Source organism: Acanthisitta chloris, unplaced genomic scaffold (assembly GCF_000695815.1).
Source record: "Acanthisitta chloris isolate BGI_N310 unplaced genomic scaffold, ASM69581v1 scaffold7112, whole genome shotgun sequence".
Taxonomy (NCBI): Eukaryota; Metazoa; Chordata; class Aves; order Passeriformes; family Acanthisittidae; genus Acanthisitta; species Acanthisitta chloris.
In genome coordinates this window covers 19,608-31,916 of record NW_008660949.1, presented here as the reverse complement: position 1 = coordinate 31,916, position 12,309 = coordinate 19,608, and the positions used below count along the sequence as shown (strand labels likewise).

The 12,309-nt window shown below is 37.0% G+C and overlaps 1 protein-coding gene across 1 annotated transcript in view; it reads left to right on the top strand.

The window, feature by feature from the left end:
* Window positions 1–12,309, top strand: part of RGS7 (regulator of G-protein signaling 7) — a gene marked incomplete at its 5' end in the record, with an annotated part of 65,776 nt that overhangs the window by 42,242 nt on the left and 11,225 nt on the right. The window contains 4 exons of the mRNA XM_009070024.1: window positions 586–696; window positions 1,175–1,300; window positions 8,969–9,155; window positions 11,734–11,823. Coding sequence (XP_009068272.1) covers window positions 586–696; window positions 1,175–1,300; window positions 8,969–9,155; window positions 11,734–11,823 — 514 coding nt within the window. The remainder of the gene's footprint in view (window positions 1–585; window positions 697–1,174; window positions 1,301–8,968; window positions 9,156–11,733; window positions 11,824–12,309) is intronic.

Below are 12,309 nucleotides of genomic sequence, written 5' to 3'. Positions count from 1 at the left end.
GGAATAAGGACATGGGAGATGCAAATGACCAGAATACAAGCAAAGTTTGTAGTGTGTTCAACTGACTCAGATCAATTCATGAATAACAGAAAATTTGGGAAAAAAAAAAGTGGTTTATTTTGGAAACCAATAAACTCGGGAGTACTGCCATTTGATTAGGATAATAAAAATATTAATTGTATTTAAGAGAGGATAAAAGGAGTCATAGCAGCTGCTGATAGAATAAATATGACCTGAGTAGCATGCAGCATTTTAGATTTTAAAGGAACTGATAATTAAAACCATTGGAGTAGGAAAAAATGTTTCTTTATGAAAACAAATGCGCACAGAAAGGTCACTTAATTGAATTTATTAGTGCCTAAAGGAGCCCTCTTGGTAGACCTGAGCCACCCTTCCTTCTTCAGAGGTCCACTTTTAAAAGGCTTGAGCAAACTTACTTTACCCTCAGCTTGTAGCTGACTTCTGAGTGCGTGCACACATGGTCACCATGATTCAGTTGATGCAAGGTAACCTGTTAAATGGGGTAACCTGCTCAGGTTTCCACAGCTCCTGACATGACAATGTTTGATGCTTTTGTTTTTCTAGTCTATTAGCTTATACAGAGCAGTATTTGGAATATGATCCTTTTCTTGTGCCCCCTGATCCCTCAAATCCTTGGATATCAGATGACACCACTTTCTGGGAACTGGAGGCAAGGTATATAATTTTATTTCTTCTTTGAAGGTAAGGGTGCATAACATGCTTTTCTGGAAATGTGAAGATTTCAGACAGAGGTATTGCAGGAAAATACTGAGGCAGAAGAGCAATGCTGTATCCTTTTGGTCTTTCCAGCTCTACAAGTTTGTAAGATGAGAAGTGCTATGGAATAATAAATCTTTGTAAAATACTGCAGTAACCAGTTTCCAGGATTCCAGTATGGTGAAAATACCACACCTTTTAAAATCTGATAACATTCCTAGTTGGTAGTCTTTATTCTTCTGTGTAAATGCATGAGTATTACCTTCATCATGTGTAAGTCTGTTTGCTCATCTCTGAACACTGCAGAGATATGAGCAACCTAGAATGTGAGAAACCTAAGGCTGAACTTTAGGACTTAGTCTAAATTATGAACACAGAGTATTAGAATACTGAAATATTGCTCACTTTGTGTTCATTTGTTTTTTTTCATCTGTAGCAAAGAGCCAGGACAGCAGAGGGTGAAACGATGGGGATTTGGCATGGATGAAGCTTTGAAAGACCCTGTGGGAAGAGAGCAGTTCCTGAAATTCTTGGAGTCAGAATTCAGTTCGGAAAATTTAAGGTAAATGAAAGTTATTTTTTTAATAGCTTGTAAGATACATCCTTTGTCATTGGGCTTTTATTTTTCTGATACCTTTTCTGATACGATTTTTTTGACCCTTTCAGCCTGTCTTATTAAACATTGACCCATTCAAAGCCTGTTCAGTATCTTCTACTAAGTCAAATATTATGAGAAAAGTAAAATGCAAAGAAAAAAAGTTTAAAAATAAATAAAGGATTTAAAGGTTTCTGGGGTCATTTCAAAAATGTCCACCAAGCTTCTAGTACTTGTGGATCTGACACAACAGAAGTAGGGTGACAGCTAGCTCTCAAATTCCTCACTAATTGCAAAATGGAAAAGTGTTCTTAGTGTATAAAGTGCCAAGTGTATTTTTAAAAGTATATTTACAGAGTTAATTTTAAGTGATGAGAATGATTATTTTTAAAAATGATAGCCCATCCATTGACTAATAGCATGTTTTGTTGTTGCTGTTCTAAGTAATATTTTAGTAAGAGTTACTTCAGAGGGACTAATAGCAGCTTTTCTATAGATAAGTTAAGCTGTACATAGTACAAAAGCATAGACATCATATTTTTCTATTAATTCCACCTTCTTGTCAGATGTCATCTGTTATCACTTTCCATTCACCAATAACATAAGCAGTATAAAATCCTATTTGCATTTATATTCTAGAACTCAGAAATATCCTAACCTGTTTTTTTCCTATGCCATTTCTCACTCCAAAGTGATGCAGCATAGCCATTCATACCAGAATTACACTTTTGTAGCCCCTTCAAGAGGCATTTAACACTTATGTGTTGATTTATAAAAGCTGAGTAATTGCACAGACCTCCTTGTTATAAATATAAGTTTGTCAGCAGAACAACTGGAGATGATTTCTCTAAGTTGCTGCTGATGTTCATATTCAAACATTAATTTTGCATCACCCATATGGCCTGACCTGTATATGTATGTTGATGAGTTCATTAGTGACAGATACAGATTTTTTTTAATTAACAATTCCAACTGGTAAAATGATTTTTTATAAATCAGAATAAAACCAAGAAAAGAAAAGGTAATTTTTTTTGTTTTATTTGAAGACCATGCTGGTAGTTTGTTATGCAGAGCAGCTGTTCAAACATGAACCTATCACGCCCAGTGTGTGCTGCAGTTTCTGGTGCTTTTCTGTGATTAATTTGTCTCTCTGCCAACTAGGCTGTTACCCACATAATCCCTAACTCTTTCATCTAATCCTATTTACAAGACTAACCACTGGCAAACTACAAGTGACTGATCCAGAAAAATTCCCTCAAAAATTTTTTTCAGAGCTGATTCCTTTACATGTAATCGACTCTTCTGTCTCTCCCTCTAGATTCTTATATTTGGCATTATAAAATATAGTATCTGAGTAATGGTGAATATGAGCTTGCAGATTGTCTCTGGGAAGGATCAGGCAGGGGATCAAATTTGCTCTGATGAGGTGCTTTCTGTGATAATTAACTGCAGGAAAAATGTCTCACAAGCTCAGAATTTTGTTTGTGAATTCCTAAACTGTAGTGAAATCAATCCACCATTAAGCTCACACAGTAAAGTTGGGTTAGAAAGCATGAATTTGTAAAGCTTGTTGTGTATGGCTGTCAAAATGTTTTAGATCTCAATAACAGAAGTTAAAAGCTTGATGGTTTCAAGCATTACCACTGAATCAGCCTTAAAAGACTACCACTTTCTTTGCTCACCTGTTAACTCCACAGTGGCCATTTGGGTTTTTGGGGTGGTATTTTTAAATTATTTTTTTTGACAGGCACCTTGAGAAAAATATTTATTTTCACCCCCATCTTCCCACTGCAACAAATTAAACTCCACTCAGTAGCTGGCTCTTGTCCTTTTACAAATCTAATAATAATAATAAAATTTACAACAAACACTGTCCAACCTACAGTTGGATAGACAGCTGGGACCCTGAATTCAACCTTCCAAGCACAGTATACAGGATACAGCAGGGACTGCAGATATTACAGGAACTTCAGTATTAATAGATTAGATGTCTTCTACCTCACTTTGGTGAAAGAGATACCAAAAATGTGAAATGATAAGTCTACCAGATACACCATTTATATTCAAGAGAGATATTTTATGTACCTAAAAGACTCAGTGTTGCTGTTTTATTAATTTGGACTGAGAGGGTCTAAGCTGCCTGCTAATCTCATTGTTAGTGGATATAGATCCTGCCTCATGAAACAGAGCATGGATAAAGAAACTTGAGCCATGAGTTAAAACTAAGAACTGTGCAATGATTAGGAATGCAGCCATGTTTCACCTACCTACTTTGTATCTCTGTGCTTTTTTCTTTGTCTGTAATCGGGATTAATAGTATTTTATTCTCTAAAGGAGCGTTGTAAAGCATAGCAAAAGAATAAAACTTTCTAAGCAGTTCTGCCAGTGTGGTAACTTCATTACAGTGTGGCTGCAGTTTGCTAACACACAGGTTGGATTCTGCATTCACCTAATGCAGGCTATGACTTGTGATCTCTTGTTACCCTGCAGATTTTTTTGAGGAATTGCTTTGTGAGCTGCTCAGAACCCAGGGCTAAAGTAACATATGATTTGGATAATAGATTTATGAAATTCCCACTGCCTATTACAAAAATGGTGACCATTGTTTAAAATTCACAAGACTAAAGTTTGAGCATGATCCAGTACTGAGCTTGGTCACAAGGCTGTCCGAGCACTAAAAAAAGGACTTTTCAAAGAGAGTGAGGTAGTGAAATCAATCTTACTGCATTGTGGCACCTGAAGACCTAATTTCTTTTATCTCTGTGGAAAATCGTATTCCTCTCTGAATCCTTCCTTTGTCTGTCATGCAAAAGAATTCTTTATAAAGTTAATATTTGTATGCTGACTGTACGTTTGCTCCCAAGTGGTTATTTTGTAGGAATTGCAGCCTGTAGAGATCTAAATCATTTCAGGCCTGCCAACCTGAAAGCCTGTCCAAATCATTATGCAATATTGCAGTGAGTGTGATCTCCGAGGCAGCCCTAGGACTCCTAAAACCTCCTAGGTTAATGAAGGGAGAGTCATGGCAGGATATCTTCTATGATGTACAGAAGGAAAAACCACTGGACCTCTTGCCCCTTCCTTTGATCCTCATTTATTAGCTTCCATAATGTGTGACCAAACAGAGAGAAGGGATTTTCATTTGCATTGTCCAGAAAAAGAAGAGAAGGACTGGGGAGTTAGCTAGATTTAGATGATTTCCCTCAATAAATCTTCTCTATCCATTCCCCTGAAAGCTGAGATTTTGTAAGATGTTTATTTTGGACTCATTCATTCAAGTTGTTGTAGAAATGTTCTGTACTGGAGATAGAAGCTTCAATTATGGTCTGTAGAAGAAATAAATAAAAACCCACATACACCCTACTAAAAATTTGCAGTGTCGCCTATGAACTGTTTCAGTCATAGGGCTTCATTTTATGATTAACTTACTTCAGTGGTTCGGTTGTTTTAACAATGCCATAGCAGTGCTTTTAGTAGGGAAGAAGGAGAATGATGCATGAGGTTAGTTTCCTCTTTAATCCAGTTCATTTCAATTTTTTGCTCTTTATTACTGATCACCACTCTTTATGACTTTAAATGCAAATTTCTCTCTTCACTGATGGTGGAGGAGAGAGTTCTCCACATTACGAAGTACGAAGATTGATTACGTGTCCTTGCTGTCTGTCCTGCAAGTCTGAACAGAAGTGTTGGTAATGACACTTTCCCGCAAAGTATGAGCACTGGTAATGTTTAATGTTCACACTGGTGATTATGAGGCCCTGTTTTGAGAGCTAATAACTTGACCAGAATTCAATCCTGGAAGCCAAAATTACCTATTTCTCATTCAGACTCAAATGCCAAGTCCCATGTTGCCATTTCTGCACATTAAATGGGAATGCACTAGTTATAAGCTTTACTGGTTTTCTCTGCCATTATCTTGAAGTCCTTCAGCGCTACCATGACTTGACACTTGAAGTTGTACTTGGGAAGAAGGTGGACTCCAGGAATCAGAGAGTAGTGTTTTCTGCCTCTGGAAAAATATTTGGTTATTTTCTTCACTGAGTTTGCAAAGGTTTTTGTTTTCTTTGCCTGAAAATCATAGACATCTCCAACCTTGATGATTCTATGATTCTATGAAATGCTGAAAGGTCTGTCCTCCAACCTGTTGTGCGACATACACTGAGTGCAAAGCCCATATAATTCCCACTTCACTGTTTCCACTCTCTGACTATACCTCACCCAGTTCGAGCAGAATCACTGCAGCCTTTATCTCACTCTCTGTTCCTATGTGCTAAATTTAACTGATTAGCTTGATCTGGGATCTGCTGTTGGCTGCACCTGACATTTAGGTCACTTATTGGGACAGGAGCCATGTTGCAGCTGTGCTATTTATCTGCCAGGCCACCATTAATTTGAAAGTAACCCAGCTGGAGGACATAATCCCCAGATGTCTTGCAACATGTGTTTTATTACGTCATGTGGCTGGATGTACAACTACCATATACTATACACTCTTACTCAGCTATATGTCTGGTGTGTGACCCAGTGTGTGGCAGTCCAAATGCTGCGATAGAAGACAGCAGCAACGTTTACACCCAGCTACTCATGTCTCTGTTCAAGCAGTGCTGAGCATCTTCTAGAGAGGGTCTCCATGGCTAAAGCAAATCACCACCAAAAGGAGATATGGTTTCATCCAAGGGTAGCCAGACTGAGTTTTGGCTCCTTACACAAAGTAACACTGTCTGTGTATATCATTGTCCAGAAAATGCAGTTCCTCCTCTTCCCTCTCCTGCTCTTGCATCTGTTTATTGCTGCAGGCCCTGTGCTGTTTGCTACATGAGTCTTCACTTGCTCTGGTCACAGCTCATGAGGTAGAGAACTGCAAAAGGATACAGGGATTGAGACTCTGTGCTGAGGTCTTGCAGACTCCATTCCAACTTCATCTGTGCTATTGGTTGCCATGGGATATTTGGAAAAGTTATTTTTGAAAATGCAAGAGGGGGCAGCCTTATTTTTGGCATTTCCTAACTTTGAATATTTGAATTCAGCTCTCTGTGGGAGGAGAGCAGGCATCTTTTCTTAAAAGATCAGTAAGTACATTAAAATCTTAAAATGTGTGTTGGCTGTGAATTAAGCACCCTAGACATAACACAAGAAATCAGCATTTTCTTCCCACTTTTAGAGAGGTTTCTATATTTAGAATCTCACATTTTTAATAGGGTCCTTGAATGCTATTGTTAGAAGGGTCAAATAAAATTAATTTATCAAAGAACTGGTGTTCAGCCTGTAAGGATGTGTCTATAAAACCTGCCTGTTCTATGCTGGAAGCATAGAAGCTAAATTTATTTAAATTTATCTCCCATCTACTTCCCCATAATTGAGTATAACCTACTATATGGAAACAGTTTACTTGCAAAGGAAAATAGCATCCTAAGGCATATTTGTGGTGACTTCCAGAAGTATTGGCAGTGACACAATGGAACAAACAAGGAGCTGACATCTTTGAGCTAAATCCTCAGGATGTCTGCAGGGTGATAGAAAATGTGTGTTTACAAAGAGCATCTTTCCCTTTCATTTTTCTATTCCTTACCTAACTTTGAGACACATGAGTTATCAGCCAGTCCCAGAAGATGCACTTGAAGGGGTTAGCACTGCAGGATATATGCTTTTAAATGCAAATATCGAAAGCAGCTTAAGGAAACCAAAGTAGGTTGCCCAAATTTGACAGAGTGAACTGAATTAGAGTTTGTGAGCTATTCAGTTTTGAAAATTGAGTTATGAGGTCTCTATTCTTACTGCATTGCCATCCAATTCTCAGGATATGTCCCCAGGCTCTGTGTAGAACTATGTAAAATTCACATTACAGTTCATATATATAAGCGATGCTACCTAGAATTTTTGAAACTGCAGTTCTTCTATTGCCACAGACTCCCTTTGTGACCTTGGAGAAACCACCATACATTATTACATTATGAATATATTTCCAAAACTGGAACAATACTGCTTCTCTGTCTCTTGGAGAATGTTAGATGGGAAGATTGTGCTTAGATACTATTGAAATTCAATGGTGTAGAAATACCTAAAATAGTCATCTCAGTATGGTGAAGCTGACTGTAATGGCTTGTGAAAAATAAGCACAGGCTCCTTTCATCTATGTTACAAAGAAGTTTCAAAACAGGACTATGAATGACTAATTGCTTCCTGGAAGGTAAATATCTCAAGTCAAGAATGGCTTTTAGCACGAATACTGTAAGGTTTGCTATGCTTCACTATCTTCTCTTAAGAGTTGTTACAATGTTAGAATTTGGACTGAGGGTGCTATCATTTTGCTTTCTTGAGGAATCTGAGTACAGTTTCACTGTTCCTCTCCCCTATTCCATCCTTGTTGAACTCAGCAAAGAAAGCTCAGTTCGATCTCACAGTGTAAGCAGGGTGGAACTACATTTTAAAGGTGCACTCAATTTATTTGTAAGCCTTGTAAAATCCAAGTGATTTTACAGTTGTATCACTTCAAGGTTCAGCTTATTTATTTCACAGGATCAGCTGTCTCAGAACAATAATGGAAACTTGCGATGGTACGTATTGCATATTTAACAAAGTCAGACTTTAGTTGAGCTCTTGGGTTTAGGGGAGAGCTAAGTGGTCTGCACCACGTCTAAGCATGGGATCCTAACTGAACTTAGAATTATTTTGTGCATTGAGAGAATCTGAACACCCATAGAAGAAATAATGATGAAGCAATCATAATAGCAAAGGAAAAGTGATTCATAGAATCATCAAGGTTGAAGGAGACCTCTAAGATCACCAAGTCCAACTATTAACCTGCCACTCTGCTGTAACCCCTAGCCTCTTAAGCACTTCCAGGGTGGTGACTCTACCACCTTCCTGGGCAATTCCCTACTCCAGTGCCTGACCGACGTAACAATGAGAATTTTTCTGCTAACATCTAATTTGATTATCAAAGCTTATAGATATTTAGCTATGATCACAAAGTGCTCAAGAAGTTTTTAGTGAGTCTTCTCCAGACTGAATGAGAAGGATACAATGAACTGGCCTGCAGTTTACGTGGTTGCCCAATGTTGGTTTGCGCAGCAACAGAAGAGAGAATGTGTATTTCCATTCACCATTTTTAGCAAAACTTTGCATAGAAATGCAATGCTGGAAAAATTAAATTATAAAGAACAAAACAAATGCCTTTCCAGTTTATGCATGATTGGTGGGTAACAAAATTACAGTCGCACAGTTTAGAATTTAGTAGGACTCAGAGATTCATATTGATAGCAAGAATATAAATTATTAGTTTTTGAAGGAATGTCAAAAAGCAGTCAGTGTGTAAGCAATATAAGCCCTTGTGGTTCAGCTGAGATGAAGTGTTGGTTTATTTCCAGTTAAATGGAAAACGTCCTGTAAGCAAGTCACCCATACATAAGTAATGAAGAATATTCTAATAATTCCTTCCTAAGGTGGATTGATTGCCTTGAGACAGCATATCAGAATGCTTATCCAGACATAAAATCACATTTTTTTTCTTACTTTAGCATGTTTTAGAGGAAAGTTTTTGTTACTTAATTTCCTTTTTTAAGAGCAAGGAAGAATATGAGTGCTTCATTAATGATTACCCTGGATTGGAAGTCAAGATGCTGTATTGTGCCATAGGTTCTGGTTAGCAGTAGAAGATCTGAAGAAGAGGCCTATCCGTGAAGTTCCTGCTCGCGTCCAAGAAATCTGGCAAGAATTTCTTGCTCCAGGTGCACCCAGCGCTATCAATCTAGATTCAAAAAGTTATGACAAAACCACTCAGAATGTGAAGGACCCTGGAAGATACACATTTGAAGATGCTCAGGTCAGTTTATAATCCTGTTTAGGGACATTTGAAATAGAATATTGGCTAGTGAAATCTATATTTAAAAAAATGAGATATATTTGGGAATTAAACAATAATGTCCTGTTTCCTAAAATGCCAGTCTGGCAATGCAAATGGGTAATATTCTTTCTCTTGTGTGGCATATTAATTTCTTCATCAAACTTCTGTGCCTGGTATAGTCATCAAGCAGACTTCAAATAGAGCAAAGCATATAGTGAAGAAAAAGTGGCACTTCCTGTGACTTATACCTTAATATTTAATCTTTGTAGACTTTTGAGAAAAGCAATAGAAAAGAATTGGATTCACAGTAAAAGTAGCAGAACTGGTATCATACTCCATTTTCAGCAGCAGCCCAGTGATGAAAATTTAATTATTAATGCAAAGTGAAATGGTGTCAAAAGAAAAGATTGAGATCATATCCCTGCAGAATTTTCTACAGCTTGATTATTAGGTCGTCATCTTGGGAGTCAGGAGATGCTGCTACAAGTCCCACAAAGGCAAGAAGGGAATTGAATTGAGGCTTTCTACTTTTTGGGAGAATGCCTCTGCCCTAAATATGAAGGGAAATGATTCTGCCACCTTTTTATTTTTCCATTATGAGAACAACAACCTATGAAGAAATAATAAAATTTTCATTATACCCTATACCATACCCACTGTTTTGAAGTACTCTGCATTAAGCCAAACACACAATTTCTGTTTGCATCTGCTGTCCCCTGGAAATTTAGGAATGCAATGTATAGCAAAGACATAAATTACAAAAATAAATAATCTAGCAAGATTAAAGGTTTTAAAAAAATATGTCTTTACATTTGAGTCACTAACAGACTATGACATTTCTTGCGAGTATCCTATTTATTTATTTATTTATTTATTAACAGGTGAAAAAAAAACTCAACACCATTTTACTTCCAGATCTCTATTCTCATTTTTTTTACCTTCATTTATGAGACATGTGGAGTATTCAGTCTTTATGCAAACAGGACTTTTCCATCTGTCAGACCTCTGCTTATTTCATCCAGTTCAGCAAAACACTTGAACCTGGAAAGCCCCCATTTCTCGGAGAAAAGGGGGCAGGCTGCATCTGCTGTGTTCTCACTTGAAACTTTAGGAGCTTCACAGACTGTGCAACACACTCTTTGTGGCCTGCCAGTTGGGAAAGAGAACACTTACACATCATTCTGGCAGTCAGCAGGTCATTTAATTGTGGTTAAATATGTATGAAGAGCATTTCTGGACTTGAAATATGGAACCATGAAACTCCATGTCAAACGAGAGTGACACATAAGTAAAAATACATACATAAAAATCACATTTTAATGCCCATCACCACTTTCTGGTCTCTGATGGCTGCATGATCTGCTTTTGTAGAAACTGAGTAGAACAAAAGTTCCCCAAATAAACCAGTCTAAGTTCTGAATATACACCAGAATGTATCTGCTTAGTCTAAGAAATACAACGAAAGACATTTAGAATCACTTCTAGAATTTCTAATACAGAAAAAAATTATTTCAGCTTTAATTTTACCCTAATTTTCAATCAAGGTGATTTGTTGGCAGTTTTTTTGTATTCACTAATCTTTGCACTACCAAGCTGAGAAACAGTATTTATTTTACAGTTTATTTCCTGTTTCCCAGTTGCAGTGCTACATGTTTTCTATAGTAAAAAAATAGAGATTGAATAAAAGAAAAAACACACACAAATAGCTAAGACAAGCCAGTGGATTTTTGAAAAATATTTTTCAAAATATTTCCGATTCTGATAGCTTTTTCTACAAATGTTTTCTCTAACATATAACTAGAATTAGACTTGCCAATTGTCCTGCATAATAGATGTTTCATTCTTCATCTTTTTCAGAAATGAGAATGCTCCAAAATGAAAATTCAATAAACTACCTCTGGCATTTGTTTTCTGAATAAAGGTTTCCGAATGTTTATATGCCTCTGAAGAACGAATATATTTAAAATTAGATTAGCCTGGAACTGTATTTCAATTTACATATGCATTTTCCTTTTTATATTCTTAGCTGGAGAGCAGACTAAACATCTCTCAAAGGATGTTTTCAAGAGTAGCCAGGGGATATCCTCACTAACCTAAGCACTAATTGGTGGTGCTGAATTGAAAACCTAGTACCTCTTCTTAGCCTATGAAGTCACAAGAGCATCTCCAGAAACAAATTCAGAAAATCTGATAAGTAAGGATCCACAGCTCCTAATTTAGTTACTTAACTCAACTGATTTATGTAATGGATGCTTGAAACTGGGCTTTAAGCTAGGACTCCGTTGGAAATGCTTAGAACATAATTTTGTAGTGGAAAATTGGACTATAAAGAAAGGTGTGTTGTATCATTTACACATAACAAATGGGCAAGATTTCTGCTTTAAGAATAGAGAGCAATTTAACCTGAGCTTCAGAACTGAAACCTGCTATGCCATAATGCTCCCAATTCGTAATAGTGCTAGCTGGCACACATTCCACAACCAAAACATATGACTGCCTCCCATTTTAAGTATGTCTTCTTTCATGAAGGAGTAACAGCTCCTCCTTTCCCTTTCAGGAGCATATTTACAAACTGATGAAAAGTGATTCATATCCTCGTTTTATACGATCCAGTGCCTACCAGGAGCTGCTACAGGCCAAGAAAAAGGTATTGGTCCATCTTGCCTTTGTCTTGCCACTGTGCAAAGCAGTGGTTATGTTTGCAACAATACTCAGTCTTCTCTCCCCTGTGCCAGTGCAACTGGATATCTGGTAGGTGACCAGCTTGGCGTGTTTGGAGGGTCACATACACACAGGAGTTCAATATACATATATGTGTATATATCCTGCATGCGGGCATGTTTCAATAAGTTAATCTAGCAAAATTATTTTTATTTTTACATCCCATATTGTACTGTTTTCTCTGTTATGAAGCACCTTAAATTGCGAAGTGCTTTACAAATACATTAAAAAAATAAAATAAAATCCCGGAAGAATAGTCTTTCATGTTTGCAAGTTTGCTTATGTAATAACTGTTGTTCTCTTTATTCCACCTATAAAAGCTACAGAATGTGTTTAGAAACAATCTTATTCATATGAATATTTTCTAATTTCATCTATAAATATAGGGGCTTCCTAATTTTGTTTCTTTCCC